Source organism: Macrosteles quadrilineatus, unplaced genomic scaffold (genome assembly GCF_028750875.1).
Source record: "Macrosteles quadrilineatus isolate MER2022 unplaced genomic scaffold, UCM_ALF_1.0 Scaffold_9__3_contigs__length_116548681, whole genome shotgun sequence".
Lineage (NCBI taxonomy): Eukaryota > Metazoa > Arthropoda > Insecta > Hemiptera > Cicadellidae > Macrosteles > Macrosteles quadrilineatus.
The window spans coordinates 86,938,000-86,962,620 of NW_026542602.1; the positions used below are offsets into that span (position 1 = coordinate 86,938,000).

At 31.5% G+C, this 24,621-nt stretch overlaps 1 protein-coding gene across 1 annotated transcript in view; it reads left to right on the plus strand.

Annotated features, from left to right (window-relative positions):
• Positions 1-24,621, plus strand: part of LOC129002478 (lachesin-like) — a 277,618-nt gene that overhangs the window by 251,010 nt on the left and 1,987 nt on the right. The window contains exons 4-9 of the mRNA XM_054430313.1: positions 13,848-13,984; positions 15,151-15,358; positions 17,035-17,205; positions 18,960-19,088; positions 19,728-19,866; positions 22,721-22,869. Coding sequence (XP_054286288.1) covers positions 13,848-13,984; positions 15,151-15,358; positions 17,035-17,205; positions 18,960-19,088; positions 19,728-19,866; positions 22,721-22,869 — 933 coding nt within the window. The remainder of the gene's footprint in view (positions 1-13,847; positions 13,985-15,150; positions 15,359-17,034; positions 17,206-18,959; positions 19,089-19,727; positions 19,867-22,720; positions 22,870-24,621) is intronic.

The window sequence follows — 24,621 nt, forward strand, 5'->3', positions numbered from 1 at the left end:
CAGTCCAAAACACTCAACTATTCTTAAGGTAGGTATTATATTTTTCGTAGAATAAATTAGATTAGTTGTTTTATTAGTTTGTAGCAGGTTGTATATTTCATTGTTATAAAGTAATTAGATTAATGTGATGAAGACACTTTACATGGAGTTGCGAAACCAGTGTTAACCTAGTTTAGGTTTATTACCCTAGGACTAATGTCATGAATCATTCTATTCAATTTCACTGTGGTAATTTAAATTAAAGAAACCTTAAATAGTAACAGGTTACGTAACTTGACGTCCACAATTTCTCAGTTAAACTTCTGTTGACTAGTTTCGACTGCTAAGTAGTCATTTTCTAAACAGAACGTAAAAAAAATCATTCATTGCATTAAATGTCGTCAAATCTTCTTAAATACATTGAACACAAACACAACACGAACACGGTAGACATTTAACATAGTTGACCGGCCGGCACTCATCATTGAATTCAATACTTAGTAGTCGAAACTAGTCAACAGAAGTTCGACTGAGGAATTGTGGACGTCAAGGTACGTAACCTGTTATAATTGATTGCCAATTTCGGAAGACTTCAACATGAATAAACTGAAATAGTAAACGTAAAAATACGATTTCAGTTAAATTAAAAAATGTTAATTTTGATAGACATTGATATGATTATCATTATATTTTTAAACCACTATAAAAAATATAGTTGCTATTGGTGGTTTTGGCCTCAAGGGATGTGAAAGTAAATTGGTTCCGGGTCTTGGTCTCACCAAAAAGTCTTGCAGTAATAGTTTTAAACTTGTATGAAAGATTCCATAAAAATGTAATAAGGAATAAATGTTAACATAATTTTTTGTTCATTTGAAGCCTAATATAGTAAAACATAGTCCAAGTATTAATTTAAATAAATCTAGGATTATCGTAAATAATCTTTTTTATAAGATTATATATTATTCTCGAAATTAAATGACGACCCACTGCACATTACTTAAGCATATTTTTATATTGTTATAATCAGTTTCCAAAACTGTGAAACAGAGGGTGAAACGTAGGTTATTTTTATACTACACAAAGACTGAGATATAATGCTAGGTTGATTTCACTTGAGTCAGACAAATAGGATTTCACGCCTGTCGGTTCAGCAACAACGGAACAGTAACTTCCAATCTCTCTTTGAGTTTTCTAAGTACCTTGTTGATCTATCTTGTATTTTTTTTATTATTTCAGAGGTAATTAAAATAAGCTTCGCCTTAATAACAGAGCTTTGGTCAAATCGTTGATATAAATGATAGGAAGGCTTAAATTTATCGTTTCGAAAATAAGTGTTTTAAACACGAAAAGATTTAAACAAAATCTTGGTACTCAGATTAAAATTGAAAATGAAAACTATGGTCACTAACCTGAATACAGAACCACTCAACATTAACAACGTCAATTTTTAACCTTTTATTTCAATGTGTATTATCTAGGCAATATTTTTAGCAATATTTTTATTTACCATTATTTAAGCTCTTTTACCCCTGTTCAAAAAAGGAATACTTGACATAATAGAAGGAGTAGAATGTAAATTGATTGAAATAAACCAAAATAAATATTGGCTTAAACCTTGTTGCTAAATTGTTATCTTGGCAGAAAAAACAAGTGACAGGTTATTAACACTAACGCCTGGCAGTTTATCTTTGAGGTGGGCAGGTGTGGCGTCAATATTGTGAGATGAATGGTTTCATATATTATATTGTCTGCAGCCCAGCTTATATTGATAGAATCATATGTTTCTATCTAATACATAGTACATTTCAGATATTTTGTGTAAGAGAGTTAAAAATCTGCAGCGCAGGGAGTACTATAAGACAGAGAAAATTTTACTTACTTAGGATGCTTATTATCTTCTAAGTGGGTGAAACTACATCTTAATGTGGGCTCTTACCCACTCTGTCGTGTCATAATTATTGAGCTTAGACTTATTTGTGATTGGAAGGATTTGAACTAGGGTACCAGGATTTTTCCTAGTTCTTACTACTAGATAAGCCGTATTCCAGTATTTGTATAAATTGTATTCACTAAGACTACAGATGTAAAATTTGTCTTTGTTGAAAACCCAAACTATTTATTTTATAAGTAATCGTGTATTTAGTAAGATAAGCTTGAATCATTCTTTGATACATAACACTCAGTATGTAGTTTAACTTTGTAACATTTGCAGTATTGTATTTCCATAAAAAGTAGTGTAACCATAACACTCCAAATTTAATTTCTTATTTTTTTTAATAGTACAATTTACATAAATAGTTCTACTATTAAAACTATTTAAATGTCAAAATAGGTATCTTAAGATTCTGGTTTATGCGTTACATTTACTATTTTAACTATTTAATATGTGAATATTGCAGAACTTTATTACTTCTAGGGCAGTTCAAACTAAAATATTAAAGTAAATCCTTGGATATTTATAAGAATCTCCTTTAATGTCACTACAATAGTGATAAGAGGTATTGTATGGTCTTTATAGATGGTGTAGATCAGTATGTATATTGACAGTATGCATAATATCACAATATATATAATCATAATATTTCATCATAATCAGACATGTGTTAGTGCATGAGATGGACACAAACGTTTAAAAAAAAAAAATCTTTAAAGTAGATTGGGAAGTCAGTAGTTTCAAAATGTATTTATTCCCTTATTATATAATACTATGAATCCAGCAGCTTTGTAAAATCCAAAGGAGATTATAATTAGCAAGGATTATCCAAAGTATCCGTAAGACTGCTGAATATTCATTTGTTTCTCGCCCCATCTCTGCAGATTGGCCTTTCAAATTATAATTTTGATTCGTGTTTATAGTTCAGATAAAATTGTAGAACCATAACATAATAAAAACCAATACTTAATAACGAAATTTTACATTAAAACAAACTGTTAAGAAATGTTAACATTTTGCAAACACTTGCTAACCAAAGAAACCTCTAAGAATATTTGTAAAGGCAGTAAAGGTAAGACATAAAAATCTATATTGTTTTATTTGAGAAATAAGTGCATACCGGAGAAACTATTTATGTTATAATCACGAGTGTATGTTGGTGATCTTTTTCGAAATGGCTCAAACGTTCTTTGTTATATGAATACAAAACTTTCAGTTAAGGAAACAAAATCAAAATTATATTAAGACATATTTATGTAAAGGTTATGATGAATCAAACGTGTGATTGTTACTAAAAATACAAATCTTTGCGATCGTTAATGCAAATGAGTTTAATATGGACCGAAGTTTTTGTATATGAATGCTCAAAAAAAATGTTTTTTTATATACTTATGGAACCGAAAATAAATAGGAAGCCAAAGTACCTTGGAGAGGTTGTTAGAAAGTTGATGATTAAATATTTGACCATTTTGAACATTGACTATTTGTCAGTTGCTTTATAGATATAGGGTTGCTATTAAATGTTTAATATATATATATATATATTTTAAGTGTGGAAAATTACAATCTCTTAAGATATTTTGAGGACGTAGTGATTGTAATATTATTCAATATTATCAGCCTTTGGTAGTGTTTGAAAGAAAATATTACCTAAAATCAATATTTCAATGATATCAATATTTATTTAATGATACATAATACTGTTGTCATGCTTACATAAGTTCACACACCTCTTTGTAGTCTCAACCAAAACTTAACATTCGTTAGAAAGTTTTCTTATGATTCGAATCGTTGAAATCTTACCAAAGTATTTTCTCGCTCACAAAAACAACTCCAATCATTTTAGTCTTTGGAAAATTATTGTTCGTCGTTATTTTAAGGAGGGTTTACTGAAATCATGATAACCGGTATTTTTTTTTAAGTACCTTTGTTATACAACACTAACGGGATTTCATCATTATTCATGGATCATTAAATTGGCGATTATCGATAACTTTTAGGAGAAGTACAAAGATACATTTGAAAAATAATATTTGAAGAGACTTAATTTGAAGGACTTTACAAGTACCCAATTATATGATTGTAGAATAAAGATTTATATTACCACTATTTATACTTAAATTATCTAAATCTTGTTAATAGCAATGTCGCACAAACGAAAAATTCTTGAAAAACATGAAAATGGTCATTTATCTGGAAAACATGTACCGTAATTTAGAAAACAAATACCGTAATTGCACACAAATTACCTCTTTATTTAATTTATTCGTGAATCACTGTATTTAATTCTATGAATCATTAGGTGTTAAATACATCGATGGAGAACGAAAATTTATCAAAACTGAGTCAGACAGTTTTATTTTTAATATCAGAGAGTCATTAAAAAAATATTTGTTACATAGTATGCAGCTTGTGGATATGGCTGGAGAGAATTCATTTTTTGGGACAAATATTTTGTCTACTCATATAAATATTCAACAGTGTAACGACATGTTTGGGTTGAATTTTATTTGTCACGTTATACGTTATTTACTTATCTTATATTAATCACTAAAAACTGAGAATTTAACAAAATAAGTACGAATGACACACGAACAATTTCCCTATGGATAAACTTTGATCAGCCCGAAGCCGTTCACATCCCCAACAACTATGATGGACTAACATTTCAACAACTCAATCATATTAGACCAAAATCGCAAGATTTGTTGGTTACTGTCAGTTACAGGTTCAGCAACAGTGTGGCCATTCGTCTGTGGTAATTAACCCAAGAACAAATTACTCTCACATCAACACACCAACAACAAATCTTCCTTCAAACACTTCTCTTTCAACTATAAATACGTATTATACCGGTCCAGCACTGGTTTTTAAATACACATTTTATTTAAACGTTCTTTATTTGCTATCTTTAAGTGTAATTGATATAAGTTACATTTTGAATAAAGGCAGAAAATAATGATTAAACATTGAATGAAACTGTACTACAAAAACGAAAGTATTTTTGTTATTTTACAAAACAAACAAACAGGGAAGTAGACCAGTTTCCGTCGGTTGTGGGTCTACAGGGATATATGTTTGGGATTGTTCCATAACTGAATCAGGGAGGAACGTTGAAAGAGGTGGATGTTTTAAAAATATATTTCTCTCATAAAAACGTTAAATTATAAAAGTATTCTTACTTACTCATCAGTCTGTTAATTACTTTATTTTACCTTACGTAGGCATTTAAGTTTGTTGTAATGTATAGCAAAAAGATATTTGAAGTAAGGTTCGTTTGAACTTGTTTGGAACATTGAAACATTTTAAGTTGCACACCATTCCTGTACCTTGACAAGCTGGGTACTTGGGTAGTCATAGTGATTGCCTAACATTCAAAATGTTGTCAATTTAATTCTGAGCTAGCTTTTTGATAGTTCAAAACTAGACCCTTGTATAATTGAGCTTTAAATTAGTGATCCTTGTGAAAGGAAAAGCTGGTCTTAGTCTGTAACAAAGCTACACAGACAATCTTATGCAATTCTACACTGATCCTCTCTATTCATATTTTCCTTGGAATAAGTACCAAGGTGTCCGTAGCTGTTACGAATTTAATTTTATTTAATTACGAAATTTCAATTTAAAGAAAATTTTCTATTAAACAATAATTAAAAAAAAAAAAATACTTACAACAATATTAAATCTTCGCAAAAAGTGTTTTAAAGATTCGATAGTCATATCATATGCAACCAACTGTAACGTAATATAATATTTTATAAGGCAACTTTGTACATTCCTTTTACTATGTCTGTGTGATGTATGTCACAAAACATCTTTAGTTCATCCATCACAACTTCCTTTTGTCCTTTTATTGTGTCCTTGTAGTCTTTGCGCAACAGTGAATTTAATTTGTTAAGATATAACCATTACCTACATGCTACAACAAGCTTCTACTTATTATGACGTAGGGTAAATGTATCACCTTTATTGATAATGATTCCTAATCCATCCAGTAATTAGAAATTGTTTTTTTAAGTACTCCAGTATAAAAGCGTTGTCGTGTGTAATTGTAGGATTACAAAACATGTTAACGGAATATCTGGTTATAATTTAAGTCCATCATAACCAACGCTTGTTCATTTAAGTTTTCTTTGTTATTTAGTGTTGCTTTTTTGTTAGTTTACTTATTTTACATTGTAGGGCCTACACAAATACTTTTTAAGTAGATATATGAAAAAAGATTTTTAAAACAGGATTGTGCCTAAAAACCTCTTACTGTATTCGTTAATTGTTACATTTTTAGGGTTTTTTTATATTTATAACACAAGAAATTAATGCTGGGGTAATGAAATACACCAACTGTTGATCTCTGTAAACCACGCTCATACTTCTAGTAGAAGCGAGCAAACTTTAATTCTAAATGTAAATAATTGGGATCATAGTTACCTAAAAAAATTGATTTAAAATTAGTTTTCAAAAACTACTTTTACTTCTAATCGTCTAATAAGCGTTTTTAAACAACGCAAAAAAAAGGTAATGTTGCGGTTTTTGAACCTTATTTTACTTTTTATTCTAACTTGTATATTGATAAATATAACGGTTTAACATACGATATATAGTCCTAACTAACATATGGGAATAATTTGACATTATAACACCATTAAACTTGTTTACAGTGTACATAAATATATTTAGCAATACAATTCTAAGTGTTATAAAAATTGTTTGACTACGTACAGTTTCCTTTTATTAGATTGTTTAAACGACCAACATCATATATCTTTTTGCTGCGTGGCAAAGTCTTATTGTAGTAAGATTAATGGTGTTTGATTTATTAAATTTTCTTCAATGCGAGCTTACAAACGTGGAAGCAGGGGCCAATTTCTTCAGAAAAACCTCTGAGAGTGATTAAAATGGAATAACGATTAATAATTTAATAAATCACATATGTCGTGTTAAATTGCATGTGGAAATTTAATTTATTGTACCACTTTGTGAAGAAATAATGCTATTGTTTTGGGGACATTATTAATTTTAAATAACTACCTTAACTATGAAGAAAGAAAGTTTTTATTCATAATTCTATGCTTGATTTTATAACATTATGTAAATAGAATTTTACAGTAGATTGTTGTTAAATAGAATGATTGTTTAGGCGCATTAAATACCAGCCTCCAAACAATTAAACCTTTATCCAAATATGGAAATATCCAAACAAGTCTTATTCCATCTAAATTAATAATTTAAATATTTACTACATACTTGACTTATTCTATAATAGAAGTTTTTTGAAATGTCATACTATCGCTAATATGGCTAACTTAGTCAACGATGTTTAATCGTAAAGATTTTCTTCAACATAAGTTAACAAAAAACGTTATTTCAAGTTTATATTGTGTTTTCAAAACATACATACCTGCCGACGGGTTTCCTTTATTCAGTTATGAAACAATCACAGCCAACGGATGTCCCAGAAGACCTGCAAACAGACGGAACTAGTTTCCCGGATTATTTTTTTATTCACAACATAAATTTAAATTCTGCTACATTCTTTTACGCTCTCTAAAATTATTCGCTATTAAATACACTTGAAATTTTTAGAATCATGATGCGATTTAGCCTACTCTATGGATAAAATAGTGTTCTGTGTACAACTAAGTTGTATTTCGTATTGCACAAATAAGTTTTGCTATGGGAACTTAAGTTTATTTAAATGTTCAATTTAACAAAGTTAATTTCTTTAATTCTTTATTAGCATCGTGGCCAATGTTTCGTCATATAGTATTTGGTAAGGGGATTAACGGTACGGATTTAATACAATACGCCTTTTTTAAATACTAAAATATTTACACGTTTGCTACCACTGCAAACGTACAATTCAGTAAGTATACATAATACCCCCGCCGCAGCAAACCTGCAGACTTAGCGAATTTCCATTTGCCAGATTGGATTTACACTTAAATGTCTCCTTAAAAATATCACATTTGTTCCCTGTTTAAACAGAATTAGTTTAACGAGTACTTAGGTTTGCTGCAACAGGGAGGGTAAACAAGTTTTTTAATGTAAAATGTTAAAAGGTACTGTAGTTTAGTAAGAAATTAATGTATGTTCCAAATTATATCAAAATATGTTCATAAACTAGCAAACTACAACAGTTGACTTATTCTCCTTATTAATTTCTTTTTATTTTATCCGTAACAATTAGTCACATAATAACGCTTCAATATACTAAATTATTTGTTTTTTAAGCTCTACAAAATGGTTTAGAAAGAAATTGTGAAATTTTGTGTTTTTAGGGTCAAAAATGGGGAAAAAACCTATTCTTACCCCATGAAACTCCCCATAAGCCCCCGTTCCCATAGTCCGATCATGCTGGTGCACGAACTCATTCAAGTTTATCCCGCCTCACACCTTCAAACCAAATTTTATGAAAATCGGACAAAAATTACTCAAGTTATCGTGCAGATGGACATATATATATATATATATATATATATATAGATATATACAAATTTGAACGAATGGTGTTTTTGGCCTCTGGGGACATCAAAATGAAAAAGTAAATCGTTCCCGGGCCTAGGTCTTACCATGAGACCTACGGTAATAGCTACTTCCCTATAGGGAAATTCACTAAAATATTACAACAGCGTTCAATTTTGAACAGACACCTATCATTGGGTCCAATTGAAAACAATGATGTTGGTGCGGTCTAATTACCTAAAATCTTAGTAAATATGATTTATTGTGAAGCAGTTGTGTTGTACTCAACTAAAAAAAAAATTATCCAAACTTTAAATCCAGCCACATACTTTATTCCTGCCTGATTTAATTTCTCTAGTCAATTTTACAACAATGTGAACCAAGGTTTGAGTATACAGTATTTACAATTCATTTGAATAACTTCATGTTACTTGAAGTTAAGAGAAAATGTTTAGTGTTTTAGCTAAGTCCGTACATTGTCAACGTAAACCTGCACATGGCATACCTTTATTTCAATTGCGAACTATTTTATTTCCAAAGCTAATTTTGTATACACGTAATAATGTTGAATATTGATTTGTGTAGTTCCAATCGTTTCTTATTTTATTGGAAATAACTTTACGTAAAACTGCCGATAAAATTTCGGAAGAGTTGCCATGCATAATTCTACTTGTATACAGTAATTCATATCTAGCACTGATACCAACGTCGCAACCCTGGTTATACAGGTTCATAACGAGGTTTGCCCGAGTGTGTTAGGTTGGTAGCCGTGAGCAAGACGTGTGTCTGCATATTAATTGAACATTTATATCTAGTTTGTCTCCAACTTTGAACCTTACGAGCTTCACCATGTAAGTCTCGGAGTGTAGGTCTATACCAAACCTGACAACACCGCTTGCAACATTAATTGCTGATTACTAATGTAATTCCTTGAATATTGTAGGTCTATGGTATATTGGTACGCGTGAATATTAATTAATCTTACGTTGCACGGTTTATGGTATGAATATAATAATTCTAATACCAACATTGGTTAATATACAAAATTTTTGTTGCAAAACTGCAAGTGCTATTGTAATAACAATTGTCATATTTGGTATAATAATATTTTATAATATAATTTCTTTTTCGTATTATAACATATCATAAGAACATATTCAAAATGAAAAGTTGACCTTATGACTCGTCAGTAAAATTAAGTTTTAAAAGTAAATAATTAGTTTAAAGACAGTAATTTTAGCCATAAAATTTAAAACGGTTAAACGTCGTATAGGTTTATCGATTATTTATTTTTATATCTACTAATCAACTGTTTCAATACATTAGAGAACAATTCCATCTATGTGTCCATGTATATATTGTATGTAAAACCTGCTAATCCTCTTACCAACACAATAAACTGAAAGGTAAACCTAAAAATCACTCGGCTTCAAGTGAACACGACAAACTATAAAATGAAAAAAAAACTGTCTCTTCTTGATTTAACATTATCACAAAAACCGACTATTTGTTTCTTTAAATATTAGGAAAAAATATTCATTTTATTTTAGTCCACTTATTTAAATATGCATTTTCATCCATTCAAATATGCAAGGAACGTGTTATACTTGTGTTAACGTTAAACCACAAAACGCGGTTGCAGGTCTACGAGTAAGCGTCTTCCTAGTTTAGATAATCTCTCTATTTAGCTTGAGTTTATCACAACAGCGATTCCTGCCTCGGAAATTTCATTACGTAGCCAAGTCTGCAAGCAGTGTATATTGCGCATTATTATTCATAGAGTAAGCCAGCGTTAACTTTTAGTGGCAACAGGGGAAATCTTTTAGCTGATTAAATCTGTTTGAACGCATTTTAACATCTCTATCTGCAAGCTGCATTCTTGAATACAAATCGACCTACATTTCTTTATAAACTTAGTTACGGAATTTATTATTATTAAAATTAGTTCTTACTCAATTTTTATCTGTCTATCTACACCTTAATTATTTTTTGTTTTTTCTAAGAGAACGATCCAAACTACGGTCTTATTACAATCTAGTGTCGACCATTTACTAGTTAGCAATTATTTCAATGACAAAAAATGCCATCTGGATCTAAAAACCATCTCGTTTGGAACCAAACCAGTGACCTTCAGATTTGAGGGTGAACATCCCTTAGGTACCACTCGGCTACCCAACAATAAAGTAGTATGTATTAATAAGAGGGGATCGGTATAGTTTGTATTTAAAACAGTAGTATACAGTAATATATAATTTAAAAATTGTTAAGAAGAAAAATAAGTAAAATTATTACTTTAAATCCTATGTTTTGTTTGAATACAGAACACAATTTATTTGTTTGGGGATACAAATTTCATGATTAAATCAATTAAAATTGTATATATTTATATTCAAGACTTTGGATACTTAAAGGTATTCCCAACTATATAAACGAAATTGAGTCAGATATTTTCAACCGAGAGATATGTTCAAGGTTAGAGTTAATGATGCTTTCATAGAATTAAACTACCATATTTTTCTTTAAGTTTTTGGTACCCGTTCCGTTGAACTTTGACCTCTTAATAGTACAAACAGTAGTGAATGGGTAAACTAATTATTTTAAAATAAATGTTTGCACACTTTCTAAAAAGTTAAATTCACACTTTCTATCTAAAAAGTTAATATTTTAACATTGGAATTCAATTTGTATAAGATATACTGAGCATACAGTAACTATTATACAAAATATTTTCTTAAATCAAAATCATTGTACAAAAATACAAACCATATCCCTACAGCAGGTTGTCTATGAACACTCTCAACGTAACTATATACAATGCATTCATAAACAGTTAATGGAGGGACTACAATCTAAATAGCTGTCTATAAAGGGTCTAATGGTAAGATCAACAACAGTAGAGAGTAGAGCAGTCAGTAATGGAGTGGCTTCTTAGATAGTTCTGTCAACACCCTTCCTTCAAAAGGATTTGACTCTTAGTTAATCTATAATCTAAAACGTTTTATCGCATCATTCTTTGCTGAATCTAAATGTTTTTGTAGTGTTTTATGTACAATAGTTTGCGAACATTCATTATTTCTCACATTTACCTTTTTTCTTCTCCACCATAAACAAAAGTTTATAGAAGAATAAAGAATTTGTGAAGTTTTATCATTAGGTACAGAGTTTATTATGCACTTTTTACTAAAAATGTTTTGCACACGAACCTTTTTAGACATGTCTTACAGACATTAGTATTTTTAATACAGCTCAATATTGATTGGACTTAAATTTCTCGCGTTTTGTGAAAATGATTCTGCATTGGTCTTAAGTGTCCTAAGTATATTCAACCGTTTTTGTAATCCTGGACCTAGTTTTTCTTGATAACTGGGTTTTAAAATTGAACTGGCTAAAGAAGGGACTGTTCTTAGCCAGTAACACAGCTGTAATCATGCACATTTAAATCTATTGCTTAAATCATAGGTACCCACAAAAATATAACAACTATCAAGAAATCCCTATCTTATAAGCTTTTCGATATTTATTTCAGCATAAACGGAACGATTTGTTCCAAGTGTGTCGAGGCTTTGTGCCACAGTTGCAGGCCCGGGGGAGCAATATGTTGCCACAAGTCAGACGGTATCCACACCTCATCTGTCACATCTCTTGTGTTGTTGACGGACCAATCCTCGCTTTATTCTCAAAGCGATCGGGTTTTGTCTCGAGAATAAGCTAGTTTTATCTTAATTTAAAATGGCAAATGCTATGTATGATCTTAAACTTTTAAAAATTGTAATATATTAATTTCCTTTAGATATGTGTATGATTTTTCACTTAAATTATAATTAATATAAGATAATATAATGTAATCGTTTTATTAGATTTATCTAGTAAAATATTAGGCCATCAATCATTATTTTGTATTAAAAATATTAAAAGAATCATTAAAAATAAAGTATCAAAAATAAAATGCTATTGCAGTTGAATTTAGACCAATTCTAAATCCAATAAACCAGCTTAGTGGGTTGCCTCACATATGTTAAATTAGGTAGCCCAAGTGTCCTAGTTTTGCCACGAGTTCTATTAGGTTTTCCCTATTTGCTAGTAGGTCGAGACACGTTAGTTCTACGAAGTTTTGATTAGTTCTCAATACAGGCTCAAAACCTTATCATGAATCTGAATTTGCGATGCCATTCAGTCACAATTTGTTAAGGTTGTGAAGCAGTTGTAGTTTTATATATCCCTAGGTTCGTTTATTACTCCATAGTTCACTAATTTTAGTTTTGAAGTTTTACCTGGGTGTACACCCTATATGAACCAATTGGTCTACAGAATAAAAAAATTTATAATAATTATAGCTTTGTAGTAAGGCTTGTGTTTCCCAGGCCTTTTAGTTTGAGAGTCATGTGGTCATGGGAAATAATTAACTACTCCCAAATCGATTTAGATGTAGCTTTATAATCAGAATAACAAAATCATAGTTTCCCAACAAAATAAAAATTCTTCTAAAATATAATAAATAAATGGGTAGATCTTACTTTAAGGCGGTAGTCTACTTGGGGCTGAATTGGCACAGCTAAATAAGGTTATATTTCCATCAACAACTGGAACTCGTCTGAAAAATTTACCAAAAAGATTTAATTCTAAGCTAAAAATACTAAACTAAGATTTTATATGATTTAGGCTACAGTTGGAACATACAAATTGTTTCATGTCGAAACGAAAGTAGTTACACATATAAAGTTCAAACAGTTTACATAGTCAAATAAATACATATTGATCGAGATTCTTGAATACTATATATTTCTGAAGTGAAAAGAATTCATTAAAGATCACAAATAATATTTAATTAAATCTACTTACATTATCACGAGTTATAAAATTGTGAATGTGCCAACCCCTTTCCTGACTGATACAGATTCAATGCACAATTTTCCGGCTAGAACATCTACAATCAATGATACCACTACAACAAAATAAAAGTACTTCCATCTTAACTATAGGTACATATATAAAACATATATATATTTTTTTACAAACAAAATAATCGGTACATGGGTGAGTTGTCATCACGGTGATGAGCTTTTCAAAAAAATATTAAAATATTGTTTGTAAGATCCAACTAATGTTTTGCAGATTTCCTTGTGCCTGCAGACCTAAAAATGTTTACTAAAAAATTATAAAGGGTAAAATATATGTCTGCCATCAAACTGTACATTATTACAGTGAGCACCAGCAACCAATGGTTTTCATGCTGTAGTAGTTGGGTTGTTTTTAATCTAAAACATAACTGGACTACATCGTCGAAGCTGCTTAATAAACTACATAGTAGCGCCAACATTTTTTGGAGGGTAAAGGAGATTAAAAGATCAACATAGGGTGTAACGTACAAGGTTTACGCTCTTACCAACTTTTAACATCAACTGGGTCAACATTCGTTTGTTATCCTTAAAATCTCAAGTAATTGTATGACTTATGACCTAAGCTTTTACTTTTCCAGGTTGGGAGGCCAAGGAGGAGAGACCAGTAGCTTTACTGACAGAGCCGGACTTTGTTGGTCCAATGTCTAACCTGACAGTTCCTCTAGGCAAGGAAGCGGTGCTATCGTGTCTCATAGACAAACTAGGGAAATACAGGGTGAGTTAAAACTGAAGATAAAACTTTGATATTCAACTCCATAGTACCTACAAACAATAAAAACTGGTATTATCTGACGTATCAATCTATGAATAACGAACACATTCGAAAACCATATCATATGCATTTAAGAGGTAAAACCCTAACATAAAGATACAATTAAATAGAAAAAATACGATATTTTACTAGAGTAAAATTTAATCAATTACTAACCAACTTCAAATATCACTAAGATGAAAATATAGAAAAATCCATTATAAGTGAACAATCAATTTATACGGTGAAATCATATGTCAATTTACATTACTTTGGAGGTAACATAAACCACTTTGATGGTTGTGGCTATAAAGACATATTTGTAATCCACATCAACTAGTTGATGCTGAATTATTACTTGAACTACTGAGTTTTGCATAGTAAAAGTCTATTTCGGATAACGATACTGTGCATACGTGTTTTGGAACAGAAAATTTACATATAAAAGTAAATAATTTGTATTTTTTACTTAAAGTCTAGATAGAAATAACACCAATTATGAGCTCTGGCTTTCGTCGTGTTTGTTCTACTATTTCAAAAGGATATTTGTAAAATAACAGAAACTTCAGACAACATACAGTTTAGCCTTGTGGTTAGAATCTCGGACTCCGGTGTCGGAGGGATGGGTTCAATTCCTAGCACATCCACAATACAATTGGGGATTGACTGATTTCCCAAAAGGTGCTTGGGTACTTCTTCCTGTAACTCTAAAATTCAATGTCGCTGGCATAGACATCAATGAAAAACATAGACAAATTATTACGACAAATTACAAACAGATTTAAATAGTGAGACGATAATTTAAGGCACAGCAAGAAAATAAGTTAGGAAGGTGCTCTCCTATTATTTTTCTTGGCGGATTGAAAAACGTTTATAAACTTGATTCTGTAACGCACATGGGTAGAGGATAAACAATTTTAAATCGTATAGTATTAACTTTTCACCATCAAAGTAAATGTTGTATAAACCACCTAAAAACTATCGGTTAATAATTCTAGTAATAAACCACGATAAAAATCACTAGATTCAACAAACTTCCTTAGTACTCTTAGTTATAATCTACTCACATTATAAGGAATTGTAATAGTCCAGTGATGCTTCCTGATATTCCTCACTATTTTCCTTGTCAGGTTGGCTGGCTCCGCGCAGAAGACCAAACCATCTTGAGTCTTCATACGAGGGTCGTCACACACAACTCCAGGATATCAGTGACGCACGACAACCATCGTAACTGGCAACTGCACATCAAACAAGTCAAAGAATCTGACAGAGGATGTTACATGTGTCAGGTTAACACGAACATTATGAAGAAGATGGTCGGCTGCATAGACGTGCTGGGTGAGTTGTGTCTGTACTAATAGATAATCTTGTTATGCGTAAGCTTACAGTTGTTTGCATAAATCTATGCGAAACGTGGACTTCTTATTTCCAAAGGTCCATACTTTGGTAAATGTAACTAATTCTATGGAAAGCCAAACCATTTGCAATATAGCAGAGTACTTGTGATTGCATAACGTTTGTATGAGGAGGTTATTATGAGGAGATTCTGGAAAGATTCAGTTGATTTTTGATGGTTTGGATCTGGATCTAGCTAAGTTACTCTTATCTTTTACACGTTGGGGTTGAAATAAGTATGATTGTGTTTTACCTTGATGTAATCTTAATAATATGATATTGTGATTTATTTTACGCTATCGATTTCAAACCAAAGTGTTTTATTATCTTTATTTTATTTTACCTACTTCCCCAAGTTGATTTAGTTAGAAACTTTAAATTATTCCAATGAAGTTACATTTAAAATCCCATTGTTAAGTCCAAATTTAGCCCACATGTTCGATAACATTAACATTGTATATTACTGCTAATAGCCGGCAAGAAGGATTATCCAAGTATTTCGATGGATAACTTAAAAGTAATTTCATGAGCAATTACCAAAACTTGAACGAAACATTTGAGAAGTTTTGATATACTCTTTTACTTACAAAACACCTACCCAAGGTGTTACTAGCCTCGGACATCGGTCCGGGAGGGGCAGGTTCGTCTGGTACCCCCAAAAACTTATGGGTTTTTACTACAATCCTAAAAAGCGTTTGAATAACACTCTCTCTATTCTCGTCTGGAAATCACACAGGCGTCGAAAAGAACAAGAGAGAAAACCTGTACTTCCAATACAATCGATAACCTAAAATACATTATCGTAGTCACAACTAACTCCAACGGATTTCAAGACAAGTGTAACTACTGCGATGTTAAACGTTGGATGACATTTCCACGCAGGTAACTGCTGTTTCATCTCCCGCCATTACGATCACAGACTAAGGCACTTAAGTTTTAGTGATAATTACCGTTCCCTCTGCGACCACCTCGATTAGCTGCGCTGTTATAGAGTAATAGCTCCGGTGGAATTTGTAACACTTAAACAAAGGGTCTCGGGACTGTCTTTGTTTGAAGTGAACTCGGTTAGGAAGTTAGTTAACTCAAAGTGACAACTTGAAAGAACATGTATTTTATGTTTGAGCTTGCTCTTACAATGTACCGGATTTTATTTCGCTTTATATACCATTCCGCTACAAGAATGAATTCTGTTTGTAAGTTAGTAGCCCTAGATAAAAAATAAATATGTTATCTACTTTCAGATAATGATAAAGACTTAACTATATATTTTAGTTATGTGGTAAAACAATCTTATTTCCAACACGATAATTGATTTTCATATCCCAATTATATTGTTTTTTTTTTGTTTCGATTTGACGTTTATTACACTATTCTATTTAAAGGGAATTATAATATATTCTTTTTGAAGAGCGTCACTCATAAAGCAACCAAGTTTCGTGAATTTTAATTATGTTAGACACTAAAACAACGTCATTAGACTAAAAAAATTTATTTTATTAACTGAAATAATCAGTTCATAGACTATTTTACTGTTCAAGGTTTGTTTGAGGGACATTTTGTAAAATTTTATATGTAAGTAATGGGTTGTGAAATAACAGCTGATGACGTTTTTTTGGCAGTTCCACCAGATATAATCAATGACGAGTCGTCTTCAGACACGTCAGTGCAGGAGGGAGAAAACGCTACTTTGATTTGCACCGCCTCAGGACATCCGACTCCTAGAATCTTCTGGAGAAGAGAGGACCAGGATGGCATCATCATACGGAAGGGGCCAAGGGACATACTGAAATGTTAGTAGACAATGAACTAGTACAGTCCCAGTAGAAAATGGTTAAGGACTGAATCGGGATTGACTAACACAATAATCCAGAAGCAGCCTGGTCCCTGAACCAGGAGCCACTGAACATAGGTCCCTGAGGTCTTGAGTACAAATCCTATCGGTTACAATGGATTTTATTAAAAGTGATAATGCTGTGAACTCACCACCTAACCTAAAATAAGTTAAAAACTGTCCCAAGTTTAGACCCTAGTGCCCTTGGATGTAAAAGTAGGTGAAACACAACAATTAACTGTCATCATTTCAAGGAATTGATAGTCAGTCCTAAGAAAAAATATGATCAATTACTTAACAGGTTTTATTGATCATGTTTAGCTACGCATTGGCTCTTAATTGTTGTTCTGATTATACAGGGTGGGGCAATGAAAGCGCCCCAATTTATAAGCAGTACAAACTCAATAATATTCACCCTATGGATATAAATAGCACATCAAAACAAAGCTTATCTTTTGCCATTTTAACTTAACAAAGTAATTTTTCCATTTCTTGAGAACGAAATCCTGCAAGTGACGTCCTTGTCCTACTTGTCATTAGGCACTTGAAAACTCCATCAAATACTCCTCCAGCATTTCTTCAGGAATCACTTTAGTTTTTGGACAATTCTCAGCTTCGGTTCAAGCAAATCTGTGGGGTGACTTTGAAAAACCTCGAACTTCAAGTAGCTTATTAGAAACCCCCTCCCCCTTCCAAAAAAAGGAGCCAACGTAAAGCTTTCAACAACAACGGCTTCCTGGCAAATCTCTTTGGACTTTGAGTTACTGCGACTCGCACTCTTTCAACATTTGCTGGTGTACAAAGAGTTTTGCGGCACCCACCGGTTATTTTTAGGGTTTAAGCGTTTATCCTAAATAATTTTACCCAGTTCACCATTGTTTTCCAATCTGGAACAGTGCCATGTTGACCAAGGATGGAATGTGGTCCAAACAATCTCTGGGTTTTTGCACAAGAACCACTATTTTAAAAATAGGTTTGCACATCAAAATCTCAGTGTTAATAGCCTCGGGCATAATATTTACTAAAATGGCATAGTTTAATTGATGTTTTAAGCACAGCTGATCATTCGTTGTTGCAACAATTAACATGTGACAGCAAAAACAAATTGTGGCGTTCTCATTGCCCCACCCTGTATATTTTACGATGTGCCTATGACCTGTTGAATCTGAATTTCCATACATGCCATAAATGTATCTAAAACTCTAATACTAGTAAGATTTCAATGTTGTTAAAGCCATTGGTTTTTTAAATAAACAAAATAGAAAGGTGATTTTCATGAGTAGTTCTATGTCCATATGTATTTAAGAGATGTATTGACACTGATGGATCCATATGTTTTTTTTTTACCATTTATGACTTTCATTGTAAGTTCGCGTATTTAAGTAAAAAAATTACGATGTACATTTGGTTAAGTTTAACATAATGTTAAAATAATGGTTTGCTAAATACAATTTTTTGTTCACTCTTGTAAGTTTAAGCTACAATAGTTCTTATTCTAACACATGCTTGTAAATAGACTCACCTTTTTAGCATGTAAGCCACGGTTAACAAGGGATTAGCCTACATAATAGTTTAACTGTCAAATTAACATCTATCATACGAATACATGTACGTACTTACTTTAATTCATTTGGATTTGATATACTTAAATAAATACATACAAAAGAAGTTTCTTGTATAGGATAATCTGTGATTTGTTTTTTATTGTAACAGTGGACGCGTACAATGGCAGTGCGATGACCTTCTGGAAGGTAGACCGAAGACAGATGGGAGTCTATTTCTGCATCGCCAGCAACGACGTTCCTCCAGCGGTCAGCAAGCGGGTCACCTTCAATGTCAATTGTGAGTTGCCTCTATCATTCAATATGGTATAAAACGGCTTTGAAAATATAACACATATCACCTGGATAGTTTATTATTGATGGATAGCCCACCCTTTTACACAAATTCCACCTATAATTATTGTAGGGACACATATGAGCCTTGTTATCCCAATTTGTGCAAAGATAACACTTCATTTTGCCATCACTATTTTTCTCTTCAAAAGATTTAAGCTTGTACCCAGCATGATTCCCACATTTCACAGGGACACGTGCACTTGTTCACTTTAAACTTGGAAATATCTTGCACAGGATGGTTCCCGAATAAGGCTGCCTTTCAGCCTGTTCTTGTTCTTTGTTTGTTTACGTCGGCAAAATCCAAAATAGATAGTAAACATTACTTTCACATAGCAAACATCCTTCTTTGAAGTAAGCAATATAATGATGAATTTTCCCAGGTGGCAAACACGTAACGAAAACATTTCACAGTAGTGTAGTGAGAAATAGATTTTAGTTGTCAATATCTACCTGAACCTTTTTTAAAAATCACATTTTATTACTTAATGATTTACTTAAGATTTTCTGATGAGTTGCAATAAGATAGCACACAACATTTTCTAGTTTAAATGTTTAGTTATATATTTTTCTTTGAACGTTTCAGTTGCTCCGGTCATTAAGGTGCCCAACCAACTTCTAGGAGCTCCTCTGGGAACGGACGTACAACTGGAGTGTTACGTGGAAGCCTTCCCAAACACAATCAACTACTGGATAAAAAACCGCGGGGAGATGCTCCTGGATGGGTAGGTTTAAGAACTAAGCAGCATTGTGAAATTAATAAGGGGTTTAACTATTACTTTTTTGCTAAGGTTGTAATTTTTTTTTTCATTTGCAACAGATGGTGCTTTGGTTAAATAATGAAAGTTAATTTCTTGTTCTCTTAATATTAGGAAACATTACCGAGTATAAAAGAGTCGAGACTGTTTGAAGAGGCTTGCAAACTTTTTTTTGTTTTTTTTTATAAGCACTTAAATGAAAAACACAAACGTATATTCTAGAAATCACATGTGTAAGACTGCGTTGAAGAGCCTACTTATTTCATGAGTTTGCTGATAAGGGATAACATGGTAAGGATCACATTGATGTCAGATAAGTTACCATAGCCACCAAGCCCTTAGACTTAAGAGACCTCAGACGCCTATTACTTTTATAGTATTTCTAGAAAGGGGGGGGGTCTTTATTGGAGGTCCGAAATTTACTAAGCCAGACGAGTTTTTTGGTTGGCAAGAATGGCAAATAGTTTATCTGAACATGTTAACTTTGCATAATATGTAACCTAAAACGTAAAATGGGTTAAATGTTTCTTAAGGATTGGTGTTGGCTACGATTCCTGAGACCGTTAATTCCATCAGATTGTTAGAAATTATAATAAGATCAGAATTAGAATCAGACGACAACCAACGAAAAGAGTAATTCAGTGATAATATTATTCAAACAGTTAGTTTAACATGTTTTTATTCAAATAATTTAGCCAATATCGTGTGTTATGTTAGCAAAAGTATAAAATTCAACAGTAATTAGCCTAAAGCTGAGGGTGATTGTAGAATAAGTTAGTTTTTAATGGATTAGAAGTTATTACACTGGAATGTTTAAAGTTATAATGTAAAAACTCATATGCGTAAAACCATTTACTCTAAAAATGATCAGGAGCAAACTCGTTCTGTTTCTCTTTGTCTAAAGTCTTAAAATGTAAACAAATTAACAGAATGGAATCCTATAAGGCAAATGTTAAATTTTGATACGTTTGCATTCTCATTATGGAGAAAATAGATTTTTCCTGGCTATACCACTGGTCTAGAACTTATTTTTGACGCAGAATTTAGTTACACCATAAGTATAAATGTGATTCTTGGCACCGATTCCAAAGTCGAAGCAACAAGAACTTAAACTTGATTTATTATATATATGAAATATTTTATTATAGTCATAATGTAATCTAAACACATTTTTAATATATAAGTTACATCACATACAAAAAAGGCCAATTCTCTGTGGTTATGTATAGATAACCCAAATTAAATATAACGAATTATATTCCTAGTCCCATAACTTGCACATTTAAAATATATTTATAACATATATATTGACAAATAATATTTCAAATATATTTCTTTTATACATTTCCAATATAAATTTTCTATGTGGGAAACTGAATTTTACTACAGTGTAGATGATAAACAGATAATTTACTTCTAGGAGTGGGATAAAGAGAATTTACCTTGTTTATTAATATTAATTTGGAAAATTAACACTTAATATAAGGTTTGCGTTTTGTTTGATTTATTAAAGGAAACTACAAAAAATAGGGTGATGTACTTTGCAGTTATTCAGTAAAGCGCTGTCAACAATTACACCGAAGGACAATAAAAACTGAACGGCTTTGAGCGGCACGATTGATTTAATGTTTACAACAGTCTGAGTTTAAGCCATTGTTATAATAGCTCTAGCAAAAATCCTTTGCTGAGAAGGGGTTTGTAAATAAATACACATTTCATAATTAATTTATGAAAATTAGCTTAAAGTTTCAAAACACATTGAAAACATCTTGACCAATATAAATTAAGCCAATTATAAAGAATATCCTAAGGACAATTATAAAACAAACAATTATTACACAATGAGAAAGAGGAAACAGTATTAAAAAATAAACACTAATATCCATTCTATATCAAATACGGTCGAGTAGATCCTGGAGTTGGATTGACAAATGGTGAGCAATTAAAGTACGGCAGAGTTAAACAAATGGAGTCCACTTGAGCCTCGAACAGCCCTACAGTAGAGGGGCACAAATGGCAGTATTATCTCATAATGTACTCCATCGCTCGCTTTACAAATTGCTTTGTTTTATTGCCGATACATTTATTGTGATCTCAACTTGTTCATCTCTTTCATTGACGTTTATAAGTCAAGTAGAAACCTTTTAAGGTCAAATTGAGTTTTATTTTCATACTTTTTATACAGTATATAAACTGAATATCTTTTTTAAATAAAACATAGTTTAATCTTATTTAATAGTTTTAGAGGATTTTTAGTACATATAGTAATATTTAGATGTATTAAGCTTAAATGTTACTTAGGAGCGTATTTGAATAATTTAAACTCCAAGCCTAATTTGTTTATAGATAGTTTAGGTCTTGTGTCTACTATCAAGTACAACATTTTGATACATCGATTTATGATTTATTTAAATAGAGGAGTGTAAAAATATCTTAGGTAGTATAATACTATAAAGACTTAAGGAGTGTGGTGTTTATGTCACAGTAATTCTATATGTTGAAAGATTGTTTATTTCGTAGTTGATATTACCAAATATGTAAGTCTTCAGAATCACTTGTAACATCTACCACCAGGTCACTCAAAGTATTTCTTGTATTTTGTTCGAAATGTTTCTTTACGTCGCGTCGTAGGTTTTATTTTCACTGAAAAATTTGTACTTTCCTGATTGATTTACTACAAAAATAACTGTTGCGATACCTTATCAAGGTTGTACATTATAGAATCAGAGTAGACAGACGAGCCAAAGCTTTCACTGAGTTTTTCAGTTGGTGATACTGTAAAATATAGTTACTGCAAACTGAATATTGCTGATTGTTTCAGAGTGAAGTACTCTATACACGAGAACAGATCCAACTACAAGGTTTTCATGTGGCTAATCATCAGACAGTTCAGCCAAGCAGACATTGGCACGTATAACTGCGTCAGCACAAACTCACTAGGTCGTGCTGAGGGAACTCTTAGACTTTACGGTGAGTTCCTTAAGGAATCAGAATGTAAATCAGAACACAGTTAGGACCAGAATGATGTTTACCACATCCAAGTGCCACGATTAGAAAAGTCCCTTGAAGTTTGTCACCTTCCTTATATTAGGTAAATTTTCTCTAATATTTCTGTAAATTTATTAAAGTGATGTATATTTATTTTCCCTCTGTGAAAGCGTAATTCTGGTTAGCTTTAATTTAAAGTTAGGTATATTACTTTTCTTTCCTGTTAATATCTGACTTATTACGTGTTATGATTTATTACTTAAAAAAGGTGTCGAAAGTATAGTTAAGATCGGCGTTAATGTTAGTAATGGTTTTACTTTCAAGTATAGCGAAATTTATCTGTTTTCTCTTTCTGTATATTTTTTATATTTTGTATCAATGTGTTACGCACGAGACATTTTTTTCGTTTCCAATACATTGATTGCTGTGTTTAACGTTGATCCAAATCCCTTTTCCAGTTCAAAAGAATCCTCAGTATAAAATAAGCTAAAACAGTAATCTAGCTTAACTACCTACTCAAAAGATAAGACCTATTATTCGAAAAAAATCATGCTTTCCCCGAATTGCACTAGATAAAACATTAATGAGGTACGCTATGATATCGTATAAGACATTTTTGTACTTGTGTTTGCCTATGGTGTTTTTCTTTTGTTTATTATCCCTTAACCTTTATTTATAGAAGTATTTTATTTCTTCATAAAGAAAATTAAAAGGGTTATTTTCACCCTCAAACCCAAAACGAAACATTTGGTTATTTTTTAGTTCTTAATAATGTTTGTTTCTTTCAGAAATAAAAAATTATTCAAAGTTACAACAACGAGGTAAGCATTCAGCCTTTTTTGGAGGTGAGTTTTTGTTTTGTCAATGAATGTCAATCACTAGATTTCACTGAAACGGTCAAACCGTGTTTTATCACCTCCTTTGTAAAAATATATAATAGTTTCATATAAATATAAACTCATCTGTTCATACATCCATGACAGTTTTAATTTGTACTGAGACATAAAAGAATTCGAATTGAAGAATAACGTGTGTTTTATTTTAACGTAATACACAATGTATAGTTTTAGGAATAGAACAATCATTAGGGAACCTGTCCTGTACTACCTAAGTTATAAAGCACATTGTTTCGATATTGAAAATATTCGTATCGAAATGGTCACGTTTACTTTTAGAAGTAGTACTGTATAATCTATTACAATTAGTTATTTTAGTCCTTACTTTTAACATGAAAATCTTAATCATCACAATTAAAAAAACTAAACATATCTTCTACTGTATTACTCGATAATAATGTAATATATTTATTAACTTTAATAACAATTATACGTACTGATTTGAAAACCCTTTCAGTTAACCTATGGTTTGTTTAAGTTTTTAAATAAAATTAACAATGAATGGCTTTATAAAAAAAAAAACAGTAGTTGTAAAAACGTATTTAACCAATGCATGTACTGTAAATATTCCAGTGAAAAACAGTGACACTAAAGCCTTAATTTCACATTGTGCTGGTTCCAAACTATGAACAGTTTTATTTATGATACATCATCATTGCGAAATACACGATGTGTCCAGGTCCATCAATATATATATATTACTTAACTAAGGCCTTCTTTTCTTGCTCTATACCAATATATTCATTCGTCCACAAGCTTTTAGGCTCTCTGCTCCAAACTGGCAAATTAACTCAACGCAAATCTTCTCGTTCTCAATCCAAGTTATCCGTTCTCATCA